Source organism: Barbus barbus (genome assembly GCF_936440315.1).
Source record: "Barbus barbus genome assembly, chromosome: 31".
Classification (NCBI taxonomy): Eukaryota; Metazoa; Chordata; class Actinopteri; order Cypriniformes; family Cyprinidae; genus Barbus; species Barbus barbus.
Window position 1 is genome coordinate 14,526,689 of NC_136759.1, and position 22,098 is coordinate 14,548,786.

Below are 22,098 nucleotides of genomic sequence, written 5' to 3' on the forward strand. Positions count from 1 at the left end.
ATCCTCAGAGGAGTATATCAAATTCCAGAGCATGCGCTTTTTAAACAGCCCTGAATAGCCGACTTCCTGTTGGGCGGAGCCTATGACATGCTGCGCGGAAGTTGTTCGGCTCAATGAGTTCTATATGTGTACCGAGTTTCATATGAATACGTGCAAGTATGTGTGAGCTATACATCAAGCTTTCTGACAATTTTCCAGGGGGCGCCGTAGAGCCCCTGTGCCACGCCCGGGTCCCAGCCTCAGCGGCGTCCTAATGGCCGCAGGTTCCAACGTGCGTGCCAATTTTCGAGAGTTTTCGGGCACGTTAAGGCCCCCAAAAGTGCCCGGATGATTGAAATAAAAAAAAAAAAAATAAATAAAAAAAAAAAAAAAAAAAAAAATAATAATCCTTAGAAGAACAATAGGGCCCTGCGCCTTACTGGCTTGGGCCCTAAAAAAAAAATACACACACATATACATACATATATATATATATATATATATACATACATATATACATATATACACATATACATACACATATTTTTATACATACATATATACATATATCATATATACACACATACATATTTTATTATATATACGTACACATTTTTATTTGTATTTTATTTTTAATTGGGAAAAAAAAATTATATATATATAATTATATATATATATATTTTTTACACATTAAGGTGTTTAAATATTGCATTATTGTTAGCTCTTATTTTGTCAGCTAAATGTTTGCTTTTATACAAACTGTTAAAAAAAAAAAGTTAAGCATGATTTGTTATTCTAATTTTTATATTAAACAAAAAAAATAAAACATTATTATTTAGACAGTATAACAGTGTGTATCATTCCAAAAAGGGATTCTTGTTCCGAAAAGGCCTGAAGACTCTTGGCCTAAATGATAATTACATTTTAAGATTACATCAAGAATGGCACAAACAACTGTCCGAAAGCCACACAAGCACAAAAACATCATGAGTAAAGTAAAACATTAGTCGGAGCAGGTAACAAACAGCACAAGGACAAATGTTTGCGTTTTGGCAGGCCCTTTCATTACTGTGCTGTGTCATGTGTCAGCCGGTGGAGAGCTGCACTCAGCACACAAAAGCCCTTCATTAAAGATGACTGCCCCATACTCAAAACATGGCCGCAGTGTTGCTGGGCGTCAACAAACGCTGGAAGTGCTCCAACCGGAAAGACCATTTAGAAAAAGTACTTAATTACACACACAGTCGTATAATTCATGTCCCTAATTTCCATAAGTCCCATTCTTCCATAAGTCCCATTCAGAGCCGCACGCATGCTCTGACTAGCTCTTTCATTATTTAGTCTGCCTGTAGCAGGTCTCTTTAAATAATTGAAATTGGCAAAGATGAAAGCAGTATGTCAGAGACAGAATGAGATCCTGAAGGCCCCTGCAGTGCACCCTGAAACCTCGTAACCCACTTCAACCAGACCACCAAGCCTCGCCACAAGGGCTTCAAATGCACTGCCAGACAACCTCCCCATAATGACACAACCCAGACCCTGACACTCACATGGAGCACGGCAGTGGGGATGCTTGGGTTTGTGCTGGTAACCCAGTCCGCCTTGTGGAGGCTGGCGACTCACATTGTGGGTAATGGCTAGCATGTGTGAGGGTGCTTTTTCCTGTACCCAGAGTGCACTCATTCACCTCCTCCAAACCTCAGGTCTCATCACTCCAACATAGCATCTTAATTTTTCTTTTTTAACTGCATTTAAGGAATCCAGGTGTGTGTGTGTGTTCAATACAGTTATTATATCAACTTTTTAATGTTAATTTAGAGTGATAGATATATGTTTCACTCGAAATAATTTTACATTTGTAATATTAGTGCATAAATTTATCAAAATGGTCCTTTCTAGAGTTATTTTTAGGCTAACTATCAAGTTTATGGACAATGAATGATTTTTCTGAGGTAAATGTAACATCACATGACATGTTGTTTACAAGCCGTTTAATTGATGTTTTTCAATGGTTGAATCACTGATTGAGTGATTACATGAGTCATGATAAAGTCATGTCTATTCATGTTAAAGGGATAGTTCACCCAAAAATGTAAATTTCATCATCATTTACTCACCCTCATGTCATTCCTAACCTGTTTGAGTTTCTTCCTTGTGTTGAACATAAAAGAGGATATTTCGAAAAATGCTGGTAATCAAACAGTTGATAGTCGCCATTGACTTCCATATTATTTATTTCCTTACTATGGAAGTCAATGGGGACCAACAACAGACCTTTTTCACATTTCTGGGTTTCTCAGCAGCGGAAGTCCTCATAGCTGGGTAAACTTAAAAAGCAGTGAATAGGAGAGTGCCACAAATATATTTTTGCAAATATGGGAATGGGAATATTTGCATTCCCATTTTTCTCAAATAGCAAAAGAAAAACTTCATGACAGTGTTTTCATGACTTTGAATCAAAGGAAAAAATTTAGAGAGAGGGCAGTCAGTTGTGTGTTCAACATAAGAAAGAAACTTACACAGGTTTGGAATGACATGAGGGTGAGTAATTATAACAAAATATTTGGGTTAACTATCCCTTTAATTTGGTGTTATAACTAGGTTATCCATGTTGTATGCACCAAATAGACACTGAAAAAGTCAAAACACACCAGAAACCCTAATTAAATATCACTGTTTTGGTCAACTATTTCAGTCCTTCAAAACGGTTTTGGCTGACAATTTATTATTGGCCAAATATAAATAAAGACTATAAACCATGATAGTAAATAAATAATAAAAATTACATTATGTACTGAATATATAAATAAAGAAAAAAATGGAATATTACATACCAAATATATAAATAAGAAAAATTGAATATTATACAGACTTATCAAAATAAAAAATAAAAAAAAATATATATATATATATAGTACGGTCATAAACACTTACTCAGCAGTACCCGTGGTCTATAAATGTTAAAATGAGGATTTCCCCACTCGCAATCACTCTCACGGTCAATGGAACATCTGGAAGATAATCCCAAATAAAGCTCATTTTCGTATTACACTGCTTTACGGTGGCTTATCTCTGTGGGGAGGGCCTTCCTCGATTACAGATTGTGGCGCTTTCCAACTGTGATGATAAAGACCTCCGTTACTGGGGTAGACTGGTGGAGAATGGTGTTCAAGAGATGCCAAGACTCACATCGCTCCCGCCCTCGGCTGGACGCTCTGATAAAAGGCCTTTTTGAGGCCTCTCAGTCCCATGATCAATGGTAAGGGAGTGATGTAGTGAGCAGCATCCGTAATAAGCCATTGGAGTCAGCACAGGATATCACTGACACGCAGTGCGTTTAATTTTAACAAACACGGCCAAGCATACGAGTCTTGGAACAACATCCAGAGAGAAACAATAAACCATGAGCCATCAGGAATCATTGGTATTTCAGTCCAGACCACAGCCACTCTGGACTGCATGTTAAAAGAATAAGCCTGGGGCAATGAGCATTCCTTTTCCTACGCTTCAAATTGCTTCTATTTCCAGGGGGTTATAAATTACAATTTATAGGACAGAGCGTCGGTTAACAATTCGTGAGGCATTTTTACAACAAATTAAGTCATGATTGAATGGGGTTTGATTCGGATCCTGTGTATAGGATTACTAAATAAACATTCTGTCATTAATACTCCATTCGTGGCCAAATGAAAACGCATGTATGGCATGCTGCTGGATAAACCCCCTGAGAGTCTTTACAGATATATATTGCTGTGAGAAACCACAGCTTTAGATGCGGAGAACGGTATGATCCGGCAGCCTCAACTAAATCCAGCCTGCAGTAAAAACGGCTGAGCTGATACATGAGAGGCTGTGGGATATGGAGTGGAAGGAAAAAAGAGGGGAATTCTCCTTGTAGAGCCGTACAGAGAGGCCTTTCTCCGGGCTGGGGTCACAGCCAATCTCAGCCGTTTCACCAAGGCCCTGTGCTGCTGAGTGGGCCTGACCATGCAGCACATGCAAAATGTTAATGTGTATAAAGTGGGCTTTCAATGGAGCTCTCTGTTGCTTTTTATCTTGGGCATCACGAGCAGAGAGACCAAGCTGAACGTAGAAGTAGGACTTTTATCCACATACACTGCCATTTGGGGTCAACAAGATTTTTTAAATATCATTCAGCAAGGATGCATTAAACAAATTAAAGGGTCGAATTTAAAATGTTATAAAAGATTTATATTACTTTAAAAAAAATGCTGTTCTTTTGAACTTTGTTCATCATCATGCAACAATGGAGACTGGAGTAATGGCAGCTTTGCCATCACAGGAACGTTACGTTTTAAATATATTAAAATAGATTTTTTATTTTTTTATTGGAAATTTTTTTTTTTAACTGACCACAAACTTTGAACAAAACATTTTAGAATAATGATATCCCAACAAATTTCTAATTTGTCTGTAAATCAAATAAATGTGGTTTATGGACAATAAATATACTATATTTTTTACTTGTTTGTTTGGGGTTTTTTTGCCTAAGCAAGACATTTTGCATTTTCATGAATGAAATTGAAAATTATTTGTCTATTAGCTAAACATATTTCTGAGGACAAATTAAGAAAATGATCTAAATGTTACAAAATTATTATTTTAAATCAAACAAATCCTAATGCACTCCACAACCCTGAAGAGATAAAAGCGGTAAGGAAAATGGGTGGATGGATGGAAATCTTAATTCATCATGTTGCTTTTGCTCACTTCCTGTTATACACTGTGGAGAACGAGGGTAGACAGCATGGGAGGGGTCTCACTGCAGCAGACCACCGCGAGACCGCTTTCTCATGACATCGATGAAAGGTCCATCCTGACAGGAAGTACCGCAACTCTAACGAGCCCTGAGCCTGGGTCAAACTGATCGTCTCGTCTGCCCCAGTCTGCTCGATCCCCTTCCTCTGGAGACTTCCTGTCTAATTGTGACTATGGTGAGTGAAAAACCAGGTGGCATAAACATTCAAAGTGTTACTTTACATGCATTAACAAGAAAAAAAAATTGTGAGATTCTTTTAAGTATGCATTTAGAGAAAATTCACTGTATAAAGTACCCAGTCACACTAGGGTCCCTACATTCGCCATGTCAGGGCTGTACTGAATCAATGCTGGACTAATATAAATGGTTGAAAAAAAAAAATTTGATGTTATGTAATCTGTAGTTGTTAAAACAAAATTCCACAGAATTGAACATTCCCATAGAGGGGACTCAAGCGTAAAGATGAAATATGCTGTTTTGGCCCCACCTCTTTCAAATGGACTCTGCTTTCTCCAGAGACCCAGCCGGGAAGTGTCATGTTTGTTCCAAAGCAAATTCCAAAAATACCAAGAATGGAACTTTAGGGAGGAGGAAACATTTCCAAGCCAGTCATTGAATGCAATTCACTTCATGATCCCCTTAAAGAGACAGTTCCCCCAAAAATGAATTCATTGACACCCTCATGTCCATATGCACATTCTTCTGTGGACTACAAAAAAATAAAATACACAGGTAAACAAAGAAATTTGGACCCCATTGACTCCAATTATATGGGGGGGAAAATCTAAATATCCTTTGTGTTCCAAAGGAGGAGGAAAGTCAAACAGGTTTGGAAAGACAAAACAAATTCTATCAACAGCTCTCAATGACTAATTTTTTTTAATCACATCTAACCAGTGTTTTATTTCTATTTCTTACGAATAAACACAAAATATGATGGTAATCAAGGTCTTTAACCCCCGAACAGACTTTTCCAAAAAAAAAAAAAAAGAAAAAACAAGATGTAAATCAGAAATACCCACTACTGAGAAAAGCCATTGTAAAACAATGCTGAAGGACTACTGTAACACGTCATCTTATTCACATGGGAAGAATGGCCATTTAAATCACTTAAAAGCTTATCTCAAATGACGTGACAGGCACAGTACATAAAAACTGGCTCTTTATCCCAGTTCCTGTGCTAGGGCTTCCTGAACACGCTCAATTACTTCCCTCATATCACACTCCTGCCTGGCACACCCAGCATTATGACACATGGCACTCTGCCCTAAAGGTCAGCAGTCAAATTAGAGCAGGATTTCTGTTGGGGAGTAACTAACCATAGTGTGACAAAACACTGCATCGCCCTTTTCTGCCACGCTGTATTATGCACACATCTTTACAATAGAGCGCCCTGAATGCAAATATACTCCTCTTAAAACATACATAGCTTTGGAATATCTGATTCACTTCCGCAAATCAGTTCATGCAAAAGTTCCAATTAAAACAAAAACTAAGATTTGGTTAAATACTGCAGTTTAGCTCCATATTTTGAACCCATTTATAAACCGGTTTATAATTTTATTAATTAAGTTGCATTACTTATTAGTTTTCAGTTGACACGTTAGGTATCATGAACTAACAATTAATAAAAACTGTTTATAGCACTTATTAATCTAGGTTAATTTATAAATATTATAGTACTATTTATTGTTAAAGATGCTGGTACATGTTTAAGACATGTAGCGTTGCTTAATAAATGCTGCAAAAAACTGTTTTTAGTTTATGATACCACATGCATGGTTTTGGAGAGGAGAAAATAAAATGCTGCTGAGGTCCAAAGAAAACGTTTTTTTAAAAAAATGAAAATGTTTAACTTCAGAGATCAGAAATGTTGAAAAGATTGAGATAAAACGAGAGCCAATCAAATCAGGATAGCTTCCTGAACAGAGCTCATGGTCTTGTGGAGTAAAATAATAAGGTAAGGGCCAAGAGCTACAGCGCCTGTACACTCCGAAGAGGGGTCTTGATCATGCCTCTTAATATCAGCAGAAAATTACAAAACGGTCAGTTATGTCTCTAAAATCTGATATTGTGTGGACACATTCAAAGCCAATGCATGCTTAACATGAACCTGTGACTGCACACTGAATGATACCTGGAACTACTTGGAAGTTGCAGACGTTGTTCTTACAGAAAAAACAATTGTGATTAGTAACAAAAATTGTAATTAGTAGTTTTAAAAAAGCCTCTCACAACTTGTTTTAGCAGAACTTTCAACACTGAGTGCATCCACAGTGAGGCCAAAGTCCTCATGGGAACTAGTAATGACATGGATTGATTTTTTTTCCCCACAGCACATCCATTATAAAACAGAACCCAGGACAAATACATGTAGGTCCTGAATGGTTTGTTCTCTTAAAGCAGTGTGCTACATCAAACATAAAAGTTTCCCCAAAACACATGCCAAAATCAAAAAAAGATGAGCTTTTAAATCTTGTTTAAATATTTGAATCGAGTTCATATTATCCATAGAGTGGTAACCATCATCTTTGGTCGGGGGCCTGTAAGATTTCCACCCTCTAGGATTTCTGTGGTTGTTATTTTACGTATACTTGCATATGAAAAACCTAGCTTGGTAAAAGTGCTCCCAAATCTCTCAGATGCAATGCCAAGGCAACAGAAGTACCAGAACCCACAGGCAGCAAGAGAGAAAGAGAAACGAAGAGATGGAGGTCATGGAAGGAAGAGAGTGGGAGCGTTTCAGCTGAGGAGCAATTTTTTCAAGTTAAAATGGATGCTACCAAATGACAGAGGGAAAAAGTAGCCAAATTCACTTAATTTGTCACAGACGCCTCCGTTCAAGCACACACTCCAAAATCAAATCATCCTTCTCTTAAGGTGTCCATTTTTAGCACCTCGTAAGTCATGAAGAGGTGTTTGCCAGGGTTATGAGCCATTCAGAATTGAAATGAACACCTTTTAAAGGGGACGATCCCTGGGGAAAAAATGCCCCACTGATAAAAAATTCTGCGCATGCGCTGATTTGTGACTACGTGTTTTGAGTTTGAGCTCTGTCAAGTTGATTCTTTATCGTCTATTTTTTTATCTTAAAACTATTTTATACACTATCTTTTTCGTTTTTATAACGTGTGAATATATCCACAATAGCATTCTAAAACAAAAACAATCGGAGCGCCTTGTTATCACTAGTTTTATTTTGATTTCTCGTGTTTGCTATTAGCTTATAGCCCGTTAGCATAGGCAGCGTGCCTGCCGCTAATCTAGCTTACACTGCTAATACTCTATTCACACACATTGCCTTTGTCTCACTCTTATTTGCTTAAATGGCGGATTTGTGTCTACCTTTGAGTGCAGGTGAGGACACGTTCGAGCTGCATTCGGTGCAGCTGGAGCTGGAGGCCGTGGAGAAGCAGATCCGCGACCTGGTGGAGAAGCAGGCCCAGCTGAAAGAGAGGAGAGCCGCGCTGGAAACATCCCGGGCTGAAGCTCACAAGTCCGGGGTAAGTATACAGCACGCTGCTAACACTCCCACCACCTCTACTCCGTGCGTTTCTCTATACAGACACTGTGCACCCAGGACGCGGTCTTCACAGATGTCCTTCACTCCGGCGCCGGGACGCCACGGACCCTGGGTGCAACAACAGCAGCGGAAGACGCGAGCCAGGCCCTGGGGGACAACCTCGCCGCCTCCGGTCTTCGAGATCTCCACCCGGAACCGCTTCGCTCCCCTCCGCGAGACGGAACGCGACGCTGTGATCGTCGGAAGCTCCATCGTCCGGCACGTCCGTGCTACGCTAGCTGAAGGTAAAGTGCACACACACTGTTTACCCGGTGCTCGTGTTCTCGATGTTTCTGCGCAGATACCCGCGATCCTGAAGGGCGATGAGAGCATCGGGGCTGTCGTGCTGCACGTGGGGACTAACGACATCAAGCTGCGGCAGACGGAGACACTGAAGAGGGACTACAGGAGCCTGATCGAGACGGTACGCAGCACATCGCCCGCGGCGAAGATCATCGTGTCAGGTCCACTTCCGACGTATCGACGAGGACACGAAAGGTTCAGTAGACTGTTTGCTTTAAACGAATGGTTATTGTCATGGTGTAAAGAACAGAAACTGCTCTTTGTAAATAATTGGAATCTTTTCTGGGAGCGTCCTAGGCTTTTCCGTGCTGATGGCCTGCACCCCAGCAGAGTCGGAGCGGAACTCCTGTCGGACAACATCTCCAGGACGCTACGCTCCATCTGACTAGTAAGCCAATTCTCAAATGACTTTTGTTCTACCCACTTAAATGATAGAAGTACCCGCGTTGTCCAATCTATACAGACTGTGTCTGTCCCCCGAATAGCGAGGTCAAAATATAAATTTAATGCTGGATCTAGAAAAAATCTGATCGTGATTAAACCAGAAAAACACAAAATAAATGAACAAAAACAATTTTTGAAGCTTGGGCTCCTAAATATTAGATCACTTGCACCCAAAGCAGTTATTGTAAATGAAATGATCACAGATAATAATTTTGATGTACTCTGCCTGACTGAAACCTGGCTGAAACCAAATGAATATTTTGGTCTAAATGAGTCTACTCCACCGAGCTACTGTTATAAACATGAACCCCGTCAGACTGGCCGTGGCGGCGGTGTGGCAACAATATATAGTGATATTCTCAATGTTACTCAGAAAACAGGATACAGTAGGTTTAAGTCATTCGAAATACTTCTGCTTAATGTTACACTGTTAGATATGCAAAATAAATCTCTCTTATCTCTTGCTCTGGCTACTGTGTATAGACCGCCAGGGCCATATACAGATTTCCTAAAAGAATTTGCAGATTTCCTCTCAGATCTATTGGTTAATGTTGATAAACTGCTAATTGTCGGAGATTTTAACATTCACGTTGATAATACAAATGATGTGCTAGGACTTGCGTTTACTGACCTAATAAACTCTTTTGGAGTCAAGCAAAACGTCACCGGGCCCACTCATCGTTTTAATCATACGCTAGATTTAATTATATCGCATGGACTTGATCTTACCGATATAGATATCATACCTCAAAGTGATGATGTTACTGATCATTTCCTTGTATCGTGCATGCTGCGTATTACTGATATTAATTATATGGCTCCGCGTTATCGTCCGGGCAGAACTATTGTTCCAGCCACCAAAGACAGATTCACAAATAACCTGCCTGATTTATCTCAACTGCTCTGTGTACCCATAAATACACATGAACTAGACGAAATGACTAGCAACATGGGCACTATCTTCTCTAATACATTAGAAGCTGTTGCCCCCCTCAAATTGAAAAAGATTAGAGAAAAACGTACTGCGCCATGGTACAACAGTTATACCCATTCTCTCAAGAAAGAAACTCGTATTCTTGAGCGCAAATGGAGAAAAACTAACTTGGAAGTTTTTAGAATTGCGTGGAAAAACAGTATGTCCAGCTATAGACAGGCTCTAAAAGCTGCCAGGGTAGAGCATATCCGCAAACTCATAGATAATAACCAAAACAATCCAAGGTTCTTATTTAGCACAGTGGCTAGACTAACAAATAAACAGACACCGCCCGATCTAAATATTCCCTCACAATTTAATAGTAATGATTTTATGAATTTCTTTACTGATAAAATAGATAACATCAGAAATACAATAACAAATGCAGATTCTACTGCGTCTAGTATTTCAGCTTCATTCATCGCACCTAAAGAAAAACTGCAGTGCTTTACAACTATAGGACAGGAAGAGCTAAATAAACTTATCAGTGCATCTAAACCAACAACGTGTTTATTAGATCCTGTACCCACTAAACTACTGAAAGAGTTGTTACCCGTAGCAGAAGAACCGCTTCTCAATATTATTAACTCATCGTTAGCCTTAGGTCACGTCCCAAAACCATTCAAGCTGGCGGTTATTAAGCCTCTTATTAAGAAACCACAACTAGATTCTAATGAACTGGCAAATTACAGACCCATTTCAAATCTTCCGTTTATGTCAAAAATTTTAGAAAAAGTTGTGTCTGCTCAATTGTGCTCCTTCTTGCAAAAAAATGATCTCTATGAGGAATTTCAGTCAGGTTTCAGGCCTCACCATAGCACAGAAACTGCACTTGTTAAAATTACAAATGACTTGCTTCTTGCTTCAGATCAAGGCTGCATCTCATTGCTAGTATTACTTGATCTTAGTGCTGCGTTTGACACTATAGACCATGATATACTCATAGATCGACTACAAAACCATATTGGTATTCAAGGGCAGGCTTTAAGATGGTTTAAATCATACCTGTCCGATCGCTACCACTTTGTTCATTTAAATGGAGAGTCATCACAATTATCACCAGTAAAGTATGGAGTACCACAAGGATCAGTCCTAGGTCCTCTTCTATTTTCAATATACATGTTGCCTCTTGGTAATATTATTAGAAAATACGGGATTAGTTTTCATTGCTATGCTGATGATACTCAACTATATATCTCAACAAGACCAGATGAAACTTCTAAACTATCTAAGATAATAGATTGTGTAAAAAATTTAAAAGATTGGATGACCAATAATTTCCTCCTATTAAATTCAGATAAGACAGAGATATTACTTATTGGACCAAAAAACAATACACAGAATCTCTTGGATTACAATTTACAACTAGACGGATGCACTGTCACATCCTCTAAAGTCAAAAATCTGGGTGTTATATTAGACAGCAACTTGTCCTTTAAAAATCATATTTCCCATGTTACAAAAACAGCATTCTTCCATCTTAGAAACATTGCCAAGCTTCGAAACATGCTACCTGTTTCTGATGCAGAAAAGCTAGTTCATGCATTCATGACCTCTAGACTGGACTATTGTAATGCACTGCTAGCTGGTTGTCCTGCATCTTCAATAAACAAGCTACAGATAGTCCAAAATGCAGCGGCTAGAGTTCTTACAAGGTCAAGAAAATATGATCATATTACCCCAATTTTACAGTCTCTGCACTGGCTACCTATTCAGTTCCGTATCATTTACAAAATATTATTACTTGCCTATAAGGCCCTAAATGGTTTAGCTCCTGCGTACCTAACTTGTCTTCTACCACGCTACAATCCAACCCGCTCCTTAAGGTCGCAAAACTCTGGACTTTTGGTAGTACCTAGGATAGCAAAGTCCACTAAAGGAGGTAGAGCTTTTTCACATTTGGCTCCCAAACTCTGGAATAGCCTTCCTGATAACGTTCGGGGTTCAGACACACTCTCTATGTTTAAATCTAGATTAAAGACACATCTCTTTAGCCAAGCATTCACATAATGCATTTTATAATCTTGTACTGTAGTATATCTGATCAAATGTACATTATTATTATTCTTTAGCTTGGGATGGAACAGCAGCTACGCTAATTATGTTTCTATTTGTCTCTGTTTCTGCCACGGGATTAACATCCCGTGGTAATTAGGAATGACAGAAGCTTCAGTCTGGATCCAACCCCTAAATGATCTGAGATGACCGAACACCTGAGAAAAGATAATGCCAACCCCTCAGAGGATGCCAACGCTCAGACAACATACAGAATTACCAAATGACCACTGGAACTAGTTGAGACTTTACAATCTGACTTTGCTGCAGTTAAATTGAACTGCTGGTTTGTTGGCCAGAGGCCAATGTTTGATATTGATATTGTGATATGTTTGATATTGATATTGTGATATGTTTGATATTGTGCAGTTGCTTTGACACAATTTACATTGTTAAAAGCGCTATATAAATAAAGGTGACTTGACATCAGATGCCCATGTTCCACAAGTTGGTATGATTCCTTGGGTCATGAAATGTTTGCAAAATACTTTGGTTAAAATTTCTCAACGATCGTGTAAAACAACACCCTTTTTACCTTATCAAAAACAACTCTGTTCCCAGCGAGCCGTTTCGGTGCATGTCTCTTTAAATGATAAGGAGTACTCGGAGGCAAATTACCATCATAATCAAAACTAATCCACTGTGTCCTCAGTAGCTCTGATATCAGGAGAAAATGAAGACTCTTATGTTCACTTTTACATCTAACTACGAAACACCTGCATTGTATTTCAGACATTGTTGTTGCTAAAGCTGCTTGAGCGTGGAGAAAAAGCCAGACAGCGTACAACTATGAAATATGCAAATACGGAACAGTCCGTCAGTGGCCGTGGGCGGGGCCTGAGCAGTATGACATCATACTGCTAAGAAAATCCAAACGGCTTGATAATTGAGACCGTTTATGTATTTTTGGGATAAAAAAAATAAACAATAAAGAAGTGAATTGATTTTTATTATTGGTTGTGGTTGTGTCCGCACACATAAGACACATTTATATGCAAACACGTTAAAGTGAATTTTGCATCTGATGTCCCCTTTAAATTCCAATTCAAAATCTGAAATGAATTTGAATGGAAGCAGAAAAACAGGTTTGCAGTACTGCATTTCAAATTTGAATGCAAGGAAAACATAAATTACAATGAACCAAAATTAAAACACCTGTCACTGTAAATTAGAAAAGTTTTTTGAGAACAACAGAATGAACGATGAATGATAGAGAGATCAATAGATAAAACAATACAGATAGAACGGCAGAAAGAACAACAGAACGGTGGACTGAACGATAGATGGAATGAACATTCAGAATGATAGAACAATACAGATAGAAAGATAAAATGGTAGAATGAATGATAAAATAATAAAGGTTGAATGAACAACAGAACAGTAGAACAAATGCTAGATAGAACAAACAATAGAAACGTATAACAAATGGACAGAATGATCGGTAGAACAAACGATCAGTAGAACGATCAATAGAGCAGAACAATGAAAGGTAGAACAATTCGATAGATAGAACAGTAGAACAACAATGAATGATAGAGCAAAAGAACGAGTGCGAGAACAAGAAAACAGCAGATATAGGCAGGCAGATACATTAGGTAAGTAAATACATTTCTTTTACTGCCATTCCAATTTAACTCGGTGGTATAAATTTAAATTTACACCCTGAACTGAAAAGAAATTAGTTCTTCAATTCTGAATTTTGCCTAACCCCAGCACAGAAGTCTACAGCAGCAGAAATTGAATTGTGGACAGTTATGCTCTAAAATACAGCATTCAAAAGTGCCACAATCACTCCGCGAAACGTTTACTTGTAGAAAACAATCATTCACTGACATCTCTTCCACTTAAATCTACTCTAAGTGGAGAAGAAGAGAAGTACAGCAGTGTGGTGCAGAATGTCCCTGGGGTGCTGTGGGCCAGTCCTGCGGCAGAGACAGGGCCATACTGGCTCCATCTATTGAGACAAGAACACTACAGTACAATCCCGATGTGCTAGGCTTTGCAGCCAGTGATTACGACACCATACTGCAAAACTGACATTTAGGATTGTTTATTAATTGTGATGAGAAGTACTGTGATTATGAAAATACAACTTATTTCAACATTGTTAGAAGTGTATGCAGGAAAGACCCTCATGAAAGCCTGGTATGCTAATAAAAGCATACTTGTGGTCTTGATGCAGCCTCCACGGAGTACTAGTAATGATGGACCTCTGAGGTTTGTTAACTGCAAAGTCATGCTTTCACATTGCTTGTAAAACAGCATGATGGCACATTGAGGCTGGGTGTCAGAATGTCTGCATCAATCTGTGTGTGTGTATAAGGGTCTGGGGCATCTGGTGCACAGCTGTAACTCTTCTGCAGACAGTATCGTGGAGTGCAACCATGCTGGAGGTCAGTCATGCCACCCATGATGATGCTTCCACAGTCACTTCACTGCGGCAGGGTCAGCAAGAGCTTTTAGTGCTGAAGATGCTGAAATAGCTGTAACAATGGCACAATATCTAACTCAAAGATACTTAAAATGACTTGACAAATGTATTGGGGTCTTTACAAGATATCCTCAACAAATAGCATTTGTGGCATAATGTTGATTACCACAAAAAATAGTTTAACTCCTCCCTTGTTATCTTGGGGGGGGGAAAAAGGTTACTGTGAGGCACTTGCAATGGAAGTAAACAGAGTTAATTTTTAAAGGACTGAAAAAGCAGAAATATGAAGCTTACAATGAATTTTGTTAAAACTATTTGAGTTATAAAGCAGATTAAATCATTATTTTTAAAGTCGCTTTAGGGTTTGTTCAATTTTCATGGAAACAAATTTGTGAATATAAAGTTACACAGAAAACGTAAGCATGCGATTTTTTTCACATTCAAATCATGTTGCTGTCTGTGTTGATACGGTTTACTAAAACTAAAATTATTAAAAAATTGTTTTCAGTATTTGAAATAAAGCTGAAATAAAATGAAATATTTAAATTAATTGAAAATCTTGTCTGCGCCGATACCGCAACTGCGAATCTGGTCTCGTGGTCCTTTGCTGATCCCGTTCCCCTCTCTCTCTACCCAATGATTTCCTGTCTGCTCTCTATGGTCCTGTCCAAATAAAGGCATAAAATCCCATGAATATAACTTAAAAATAATAATAATAATAATAATAAATATTAATTGAAAATCTTAACCTTAAAACATTTATTGTTCCTTGGTAGCTAATTGAAAAAAATAAAAGGTAAATAGAAACTAAAAAAAAAACAAGTAACTCAACCTTCAAATAAATTAAAATATAAAAATAAAAGCTAATACAAAATATAAAATGAAGTAGTTAATAGGATAGCATAATAGTAATAGTAAATAAAATAACTGGTTAACATGCATATTGTTTACGTTTTAATAAAAAGAGGGACAAATTGTTTATTATTATTTATTTATTTCATTCTTTTTAATCAATATTATGCTAAAAATGCTGTCAAATGAGTTAAACTCTACTAATTTTAAATGATTCTAGGATTAATGAGACTAACCTAATAACAAATACCAAAACACAGTGTGGTCTCATTTCACTCCCTGGATTTATTGCTTATAGTGGGACAGCCCTAAACAAAAATGTCAGACTCCTTAGGAAGTGCACTGACTTCTTAATTACGGAACTGACTAAGACACACCCTAAGTGTTGGACTTCAATGCTTCCAGGCCTAGTTCTGTCTTGACAGAGACCATCTGACTAGACAGAGCTGAAAATAAACCGTTTTTACCCGATTGTTTCAGCAGGGTCTGTACTGTCCCTATTCTGGCTTCCTCACAACCATCTCAGGACATCCTGGCTATACTGGTCAATGCCTAGAAGAATAGAGGACTTCCTGTATGTTCGCTGTTTTCTTCTAAGGAATAGGGAACAGTAGGAATAACATACCATTTTTCAGCCACCCCAAAGACATTCCTGCAAAGAAGGGGAAGTTCCTAGTTGCATTCTTTGCCAAACTCAATTACAAAAGAACATCAAAAATATTTCCAACAATCAAAATAGTGTGTATTATTAATAATCGAATTACCAAGCAAAAATAAAGAACAGTCCTTTGGTCTTTTGACTCAAAAACAGTAACACTGAGCCATGAAGATGTAGAAAGTAAAAGGTCAATCAAGAAGTTCTCAATGAAGCAGCAGAGTCCAGCTGTGCCTGTTGGATGAGACTGTCGTAAACTTCATCCGCTTGGCTTTTGTTTGCACTGGGACATGATCATTTTATGGCTCGTCTTTATTTGGATTAATGATAAAGCTGTTGTTGCTATTTGTTTTCTGAGACAATAGGACCGAGAATGGCTCCTGCTGCTCAGTGAGGCCCACCAATCAGAGCAGCACTCCAGACATCACACAGACAAACATAGATCCTCCACAGACACGTGCTACAAAACATGACTACTGGAGACCACACCACACCAGAACAAAGGTCCAGCTCTTCACTTCCTGTTTGTCAAATATTCCATTCCAAACTCACATTTATAATAGGGATGTGCATTCAAAAATAGTTCAACTTTAGGAAACATGTCTCAAGACACCCATACTTTAGTGCTTTTTTATTTTTTGTGCTTCACATCACAAGTACACTCCCTTAAAGCTGCCTAAATGTTGATGCCAATGGTAGAGCCCTATGATTTCCGCAATGCGGAAAATGTGGACGGAATCGCAGAATCCAGTCACAAAAAAAAGGAATTTACCATATAAAGCAGAATGTCATGGAATTTGCCAAATTTTGGATGACTACTTAAAAACAACAACAAAAAAGGATCACTTAAAATCACAAAGGTCGGTCAGCGCTGATAGCCTCGTGGTGTGTAAGTTTCACATTTAATTAACTAGACATACTTTTTGATTAATAAAATTCAATTTAACCATTAAAACAGAGTCTAGAAAAATTTAATTTGAAAAAAATAAAACAGATTTCATACAGCCCTACAATGGCCGTCTGACAAACTGGGCTGATAGGTATTTCGAAAAATAACAACTTAATCTCAAACTTTCTGAAATGAAAAGAAGCCTTGTTATTTTAAAGATATTAAAATAGATATGATAGATATGATGAGATAGATATAACAGTTCACGGCGAATTTTTAATGAAACCTAAGAGATTGCTATCCCTCTATTAAAAGTCCATATAAAGACATTGGCCGTTTCTCGATATGCGTACTTGTTCTGGACTTGTGAAACGTCATCAGTCGCTGCCCAAGTACTGTTCCAATTCAAAGTTCACATCTAGCCAAGTCCAGTTCAAATCCCCGGATGTGTTCTTGATCCGCCCCTTTTACCGAGGATGCATCGAGAGGTGACTTGTGCGGACTTGATACGGGCCATAACCCAGAATTCAGTTCGTCCTCCCGTCCTCGAGAGTTCGTTCTTCTGAGTCGAACTTGGCAAGTCCAAACTCGAAAGGACGGAAGTCCAGACTCTGCGAACTTGGTATTGAGAAACGGCCATTGTGTCTCTTCAAAAGATTAAAATGCTTGATTCATTTGGATTTCCTTTTACAATCTCACTATGAACTTCAAAGTTTTGGTGTAATGGACTTTCAGTGGAGGGACAGAGATATTTTTAAGTGTCATAAAAAATATCTTCATTTGCGTTTCAAAGATGAAGAAAAGTCTTAAATCTTTGATGAAAATTACAAGTTTTAGTAGAATTTGGAAGTGAAGTCAAGAGAAGAACACTTTCTTCCAAGTGAACATGGTAATAGCCAAATATCACCTGAAAAGTCTGATTGGTCAATGTGTGTCTATCACAAACACAATACGTTTTAATAAACAATCACTGTTGTCACTTCCACATACTAAAGTACATCCCGCCAATCCTTATTTTAAAACAGCTCCACAACAAAAGCAGCTCAAAAATGGACATATTAGATGTTCCAGACAATGTCTGTAGCACAGTTTGCCAAAAGACGAGAGAGAGCGATAGACAGTGGGGCGAGAGTCAGGGTGACTGGTACAGAATTCTCCCACTGACCTGAGGCCATGTAATGAACCATAATGACTACAGTGTGGAGGCTGACTAAGAACTATGCAGCAAAGCAAGTCCCTCTTGTTTGTTGGTAAAACCCAAAATAGCACAGCAGACCCACTCTGGCATGAGATGGAGGTGCTCGCCAGCAACCAGTTTGCAGAAGCACATGATGAATCAGTTGGTTCTAATTGTTACGAGACGATCGGTTACCTAATGGGCAAGAATCACTCAAAACTAAGCTAAACAAATCTTGAGTTTCCTGGAAGTGCTGCCACAAATCTGGCCCATCAATGAGAGTTAAGACTATTCCATAGGAAAAACCATTAGGAAGCCCTTCACAAACATGTGGTTCCATAAACAGGCAGGCCTGATGATCACTTTATTTTTCTAAGCCTATTACAGCAGTATAGTACCATTAGCCAGACGTTAGTGCCTGAGTTCAGATTTATCACAGACACAAATGCTGAACCTGAGAAGCAGGTCCATCCTTACTGTAGGCTATACAGCTCATTTTCTATCATGTAAATGCAGTAATGATGAAGATGATGATAAATTTGTCAGGCACCTGCAAAGTCAGTTCAGCCTGCAGAAGTACAGCTGCTCTTCATCTGCTCTAGGCCATGACTGACTACAAAAAGTTCAGGATCTGTTTCAACAAGCACAAAAACACTTAGGACTCCTTTTAACACTCTTTATTCCTCAACCCGAACTATCATATGGCCAACATTTTACAAAAGTAACTGTCAAAGCCAGGGATTCATAATTTTTCTCAACCAAACCACTGACAAATAATTTTTTTTCTGTAAATACAACAGATGTTTTCGATTTAGAGGTGACTTAATTTAATTGTAATTCATAAGCTGTAAGAATAGCTGTTTGAGCATGTGTGTTAAAGCATAAGTCTGACATAAGTCTGCTGTCAAAGAATTTCTGAAGGAGCTGACGCAATTACTCAACAGTTTAATTGTACATTAAATACTGATTATCTGCAGTGTAGAAAGAAATGTTGCCAAATTGGACAGAAGCAAAAACAAAAATTACTTCACACAGTGAAGTCAAAAAACAATATCGGTCGACCACTAATTAGTTTATTTAAATTTATTTAATAATTTTATGTTATTTTATTAAATCATTAATCAATTAGCTAAATGTTATTTAATATTTAATTTTTTTGTCAAGTTAATTGCTCATTGCATTTCTATCACAATCTCGTAAACTGACAGCAATGTTCTCGTCAACCCTCAGAGGACTGTGAACCCCCTGAAGAAAAATACAGTAGTTGCAAAGGGATCATTTAAATTCATAATTGTCAGCAAACAGCAAACTGAAGGGAATAATTATTAAACAGCCAACACCTTTCTACCCAACACAAACACATTGAATGATTCAGAATTTCAGATGCACACTGATTCACAGTTTCAAAATTCACTTGTGTGTCACACCTCTCTGTTGTGCGCTCTCATGTTTCACAGACAGCTAGAGAATACCTTTTAACAAATTATCGAGGTCTCCCAACAGCATGTTACTCAGCAAAAGAGTATCTTAATTGAATGTACTGTTTTCCAAGCAAGCAAACAACACTGCTAAATGCTAGGAATCTAATGAGTATAGTTATCAAAGAGTCTTACATAATGCTCTCAGCGGTTACTGTAGGAGGAAGCTTTGTGAGTTGTCTCAGCATCAACATGTGCAACTTGGCACAACAGCAGGCCAGATTGGATCCAGCCAAGCAGTGGCACACATGCTAGTTAATAAAGACACAACCTCCACCCATCCTAGAGAAAATAAAACATTTACGCCAAAGTGCCATTCTTATCTGGTATCCAACAAGGAAGCAGCGCATAACACGACAGATAAGTTTCAATGGTTTCCCTCTGTCAAGAAAAAAATGAAAGAGCTGTGCCGCCCTGCCCGTTCACCACACTCTTTTTTTTTTTTTTTTTACAAGAAAATGCGCCTGACCAGTGTCAACAGCAAGTGCAATTTATAGTTATATACCAAAACTAAATTGTGAACTGTGTGCTGTTGCATGTGAAATTTCCATGGGGAAAATTCTGAATTTACTGTCGCACTGTGTCCAACTATTACACAACAAACTGCAAAGAAAAACACAAACAAAACTGTTTCAAAGCCTGTCATTAAAGTTATCACTTGTGGAAATCTGGAGGAAGAAAAGATTCTGTTAGACACATCGTGACAGATGTTCATCCTGGAAAGGAATCCGCTTCCTGTTGCACAAGAACATGTTCATCTTAAATGATGTGCTTGTACTCTCGAGAAGAGCCAGTTGGCTCCAAATGTGTAAGAGCTGGGCAGGCTTGTGGGGAGTTGCCTGGAAAGACTGTGATCATGAACGAGAGAAGAGAGAGAAAGTGAGGACTTACGTCAAATGCTTCCCGCCGCAGCCCTTCGGTGTTCCTCAGCCAGCATCGGCTCAGCTCATTTAGCTCCAGAATGGGCTGAACTTTCAGCCTAACCGTTTCACCTGATTGCCGAATCATCTCCACGATCTCATCCCTGTTCTTGTTCTCCACATTTCGCCCGTTGATCTCCACCAGCCGGTCTCCAGGAACCAAACCAAGAGCCAGGTCCTTGGTACCAGCACCTGGTTCCGCAAAGTGGACCACTCGGCGATATACCCCTCCATCAGTGCCACTGTCCAACATGGTGGTGCGCCGCAAGGAGAACCCAAAATCCCCAGTGTTCCGCCTCTGAAGAACCAGCTCCCGAACTTCAGGCGTCTGCGGTGGCACGACAGCAGGCAAGCGGAGGTCTGCTGGAAACGTCTTATCCACAATCTCAGGAATCTTCACCTTTTTTCCAGTAGAGGGCTGTGGCTGATGATGTTGAAGGCTTGGCTTACGTTGGGGGTCAAAGATCTTGGTTTCTACCTGTGGAGATGGAGCAGCCGAGTTCTGCCCAGAAGGTGTGGAACCTTCGGATGGACTTTCTTCTTTATTCCTCTGAGAAAAGGAGAAGCGCTTCATGATGGATCCCATTTGCGAATTCTGCATGGCGAGGGAGCCGAACCTGGCCGCCCGCTCCTTCACAGAGCTCCGGTGGCCCTCTTGACCATAATCGCCCTTCAGATCGTCGCTGGAACTGGCCGCGCTGAGCTGATCTGCATCCAGGACCATGCTGCTGCGGTTACTGAGGCCGTCCGACTCAATGTCGGTCAGGTGGAGCTCAGTGCTGCTGGCGACTTTAATAGGTATCGGGTTCGAGATCTCCAACTTGTTCTTGGAGTCCCGTTTGGAGCTCCGGTTGAGGTTGAAGAAACCCCGTCTCATGCTCATCTCATCCAGGCTTCGGAGCTCAGCTGCTGACATCCGTTCCCTCCGGTCTCTCTTGTCTTTTTTCTCCTTCCTGACGCCATCCTTCTCCTTGTCTTTTTTCATCAAGTTGAACATAATGTCCCCAAAAGTAGTCTATGTTCCACTACAGAAGCACCAATGTTTTCACAAGTAAGCGATTTTTCCATACAGAGACAGAGTGGCTTCTGTACATCCAGAATGGATTAATTACAGCTCCCTGGAAAGAGAAAAATAACATAACATCAGTAATTGTATCATTTTTCATGTTTCTCTGCACAATTAGACTCTTTTAGACATCAGTCAAGTCATAATTTCCTACTGAGCTACAAATGCCTTACAATATGAAATAATTTTGTGAAAAAGTAAAGCCAAATTATGTAGAAATCATTGACTGGCCTTCACACAAGAAACAAACTTCTGTATCATAATGTGGCATGACAATATTTACCAGGGGTGCGTTTCGTAAAAGCAGCTTAAGTTACGTCATTTCCATTTGATCTCAATAGAACTTGCAACCATATTTAGCTAACGATGCTTTTGGGAAATGCACCCCAGAACAGCAAAATTGGCTGATTTTAGAATAATGAAGATACTGTATAATTTTTTCACTATAAGGATGTGAAACAAACAGGGTTTAAGGCATTAGGGAGGTGCTATGTAAGCCACGGGGCTCTAACATTCCTATTTTCCCACCAGCGG

The 22,098-nt window shown here is 39.0% G+C and overlaps 1 protein-coding gene across 3 annotated transcripts in view; it reads right to left on the minus strand.

Annotated features, from left to right (window-relative positions):
• LOC306851097 (unconventional myosin-XVIIIa-like) overlaps positions 1 to 21,608 on the minus strand; it is a 120,335-nt gene extending 98,727 nt beyond the window's left edge. For all 3 annotated transcript variants that reach the window (XM_079387170.1, XM_079387169.1, XM_079387168.1), the window contains exon 1: positions 20,470 to 21,608. In XM_079387170.1, coding sequence (XP_079243296.1) covers positions 20,470 to 21,495 — 1,026 coding nt within the window. In that variant the 5' untranslated portion in view covers positions 21,496 to 21,608. The remainder of the gene's footprint in view (positions 1 to 20,469) is intronic.
• Positions 21,609 to 22,098: the final 490 nt, after the last annotated feature.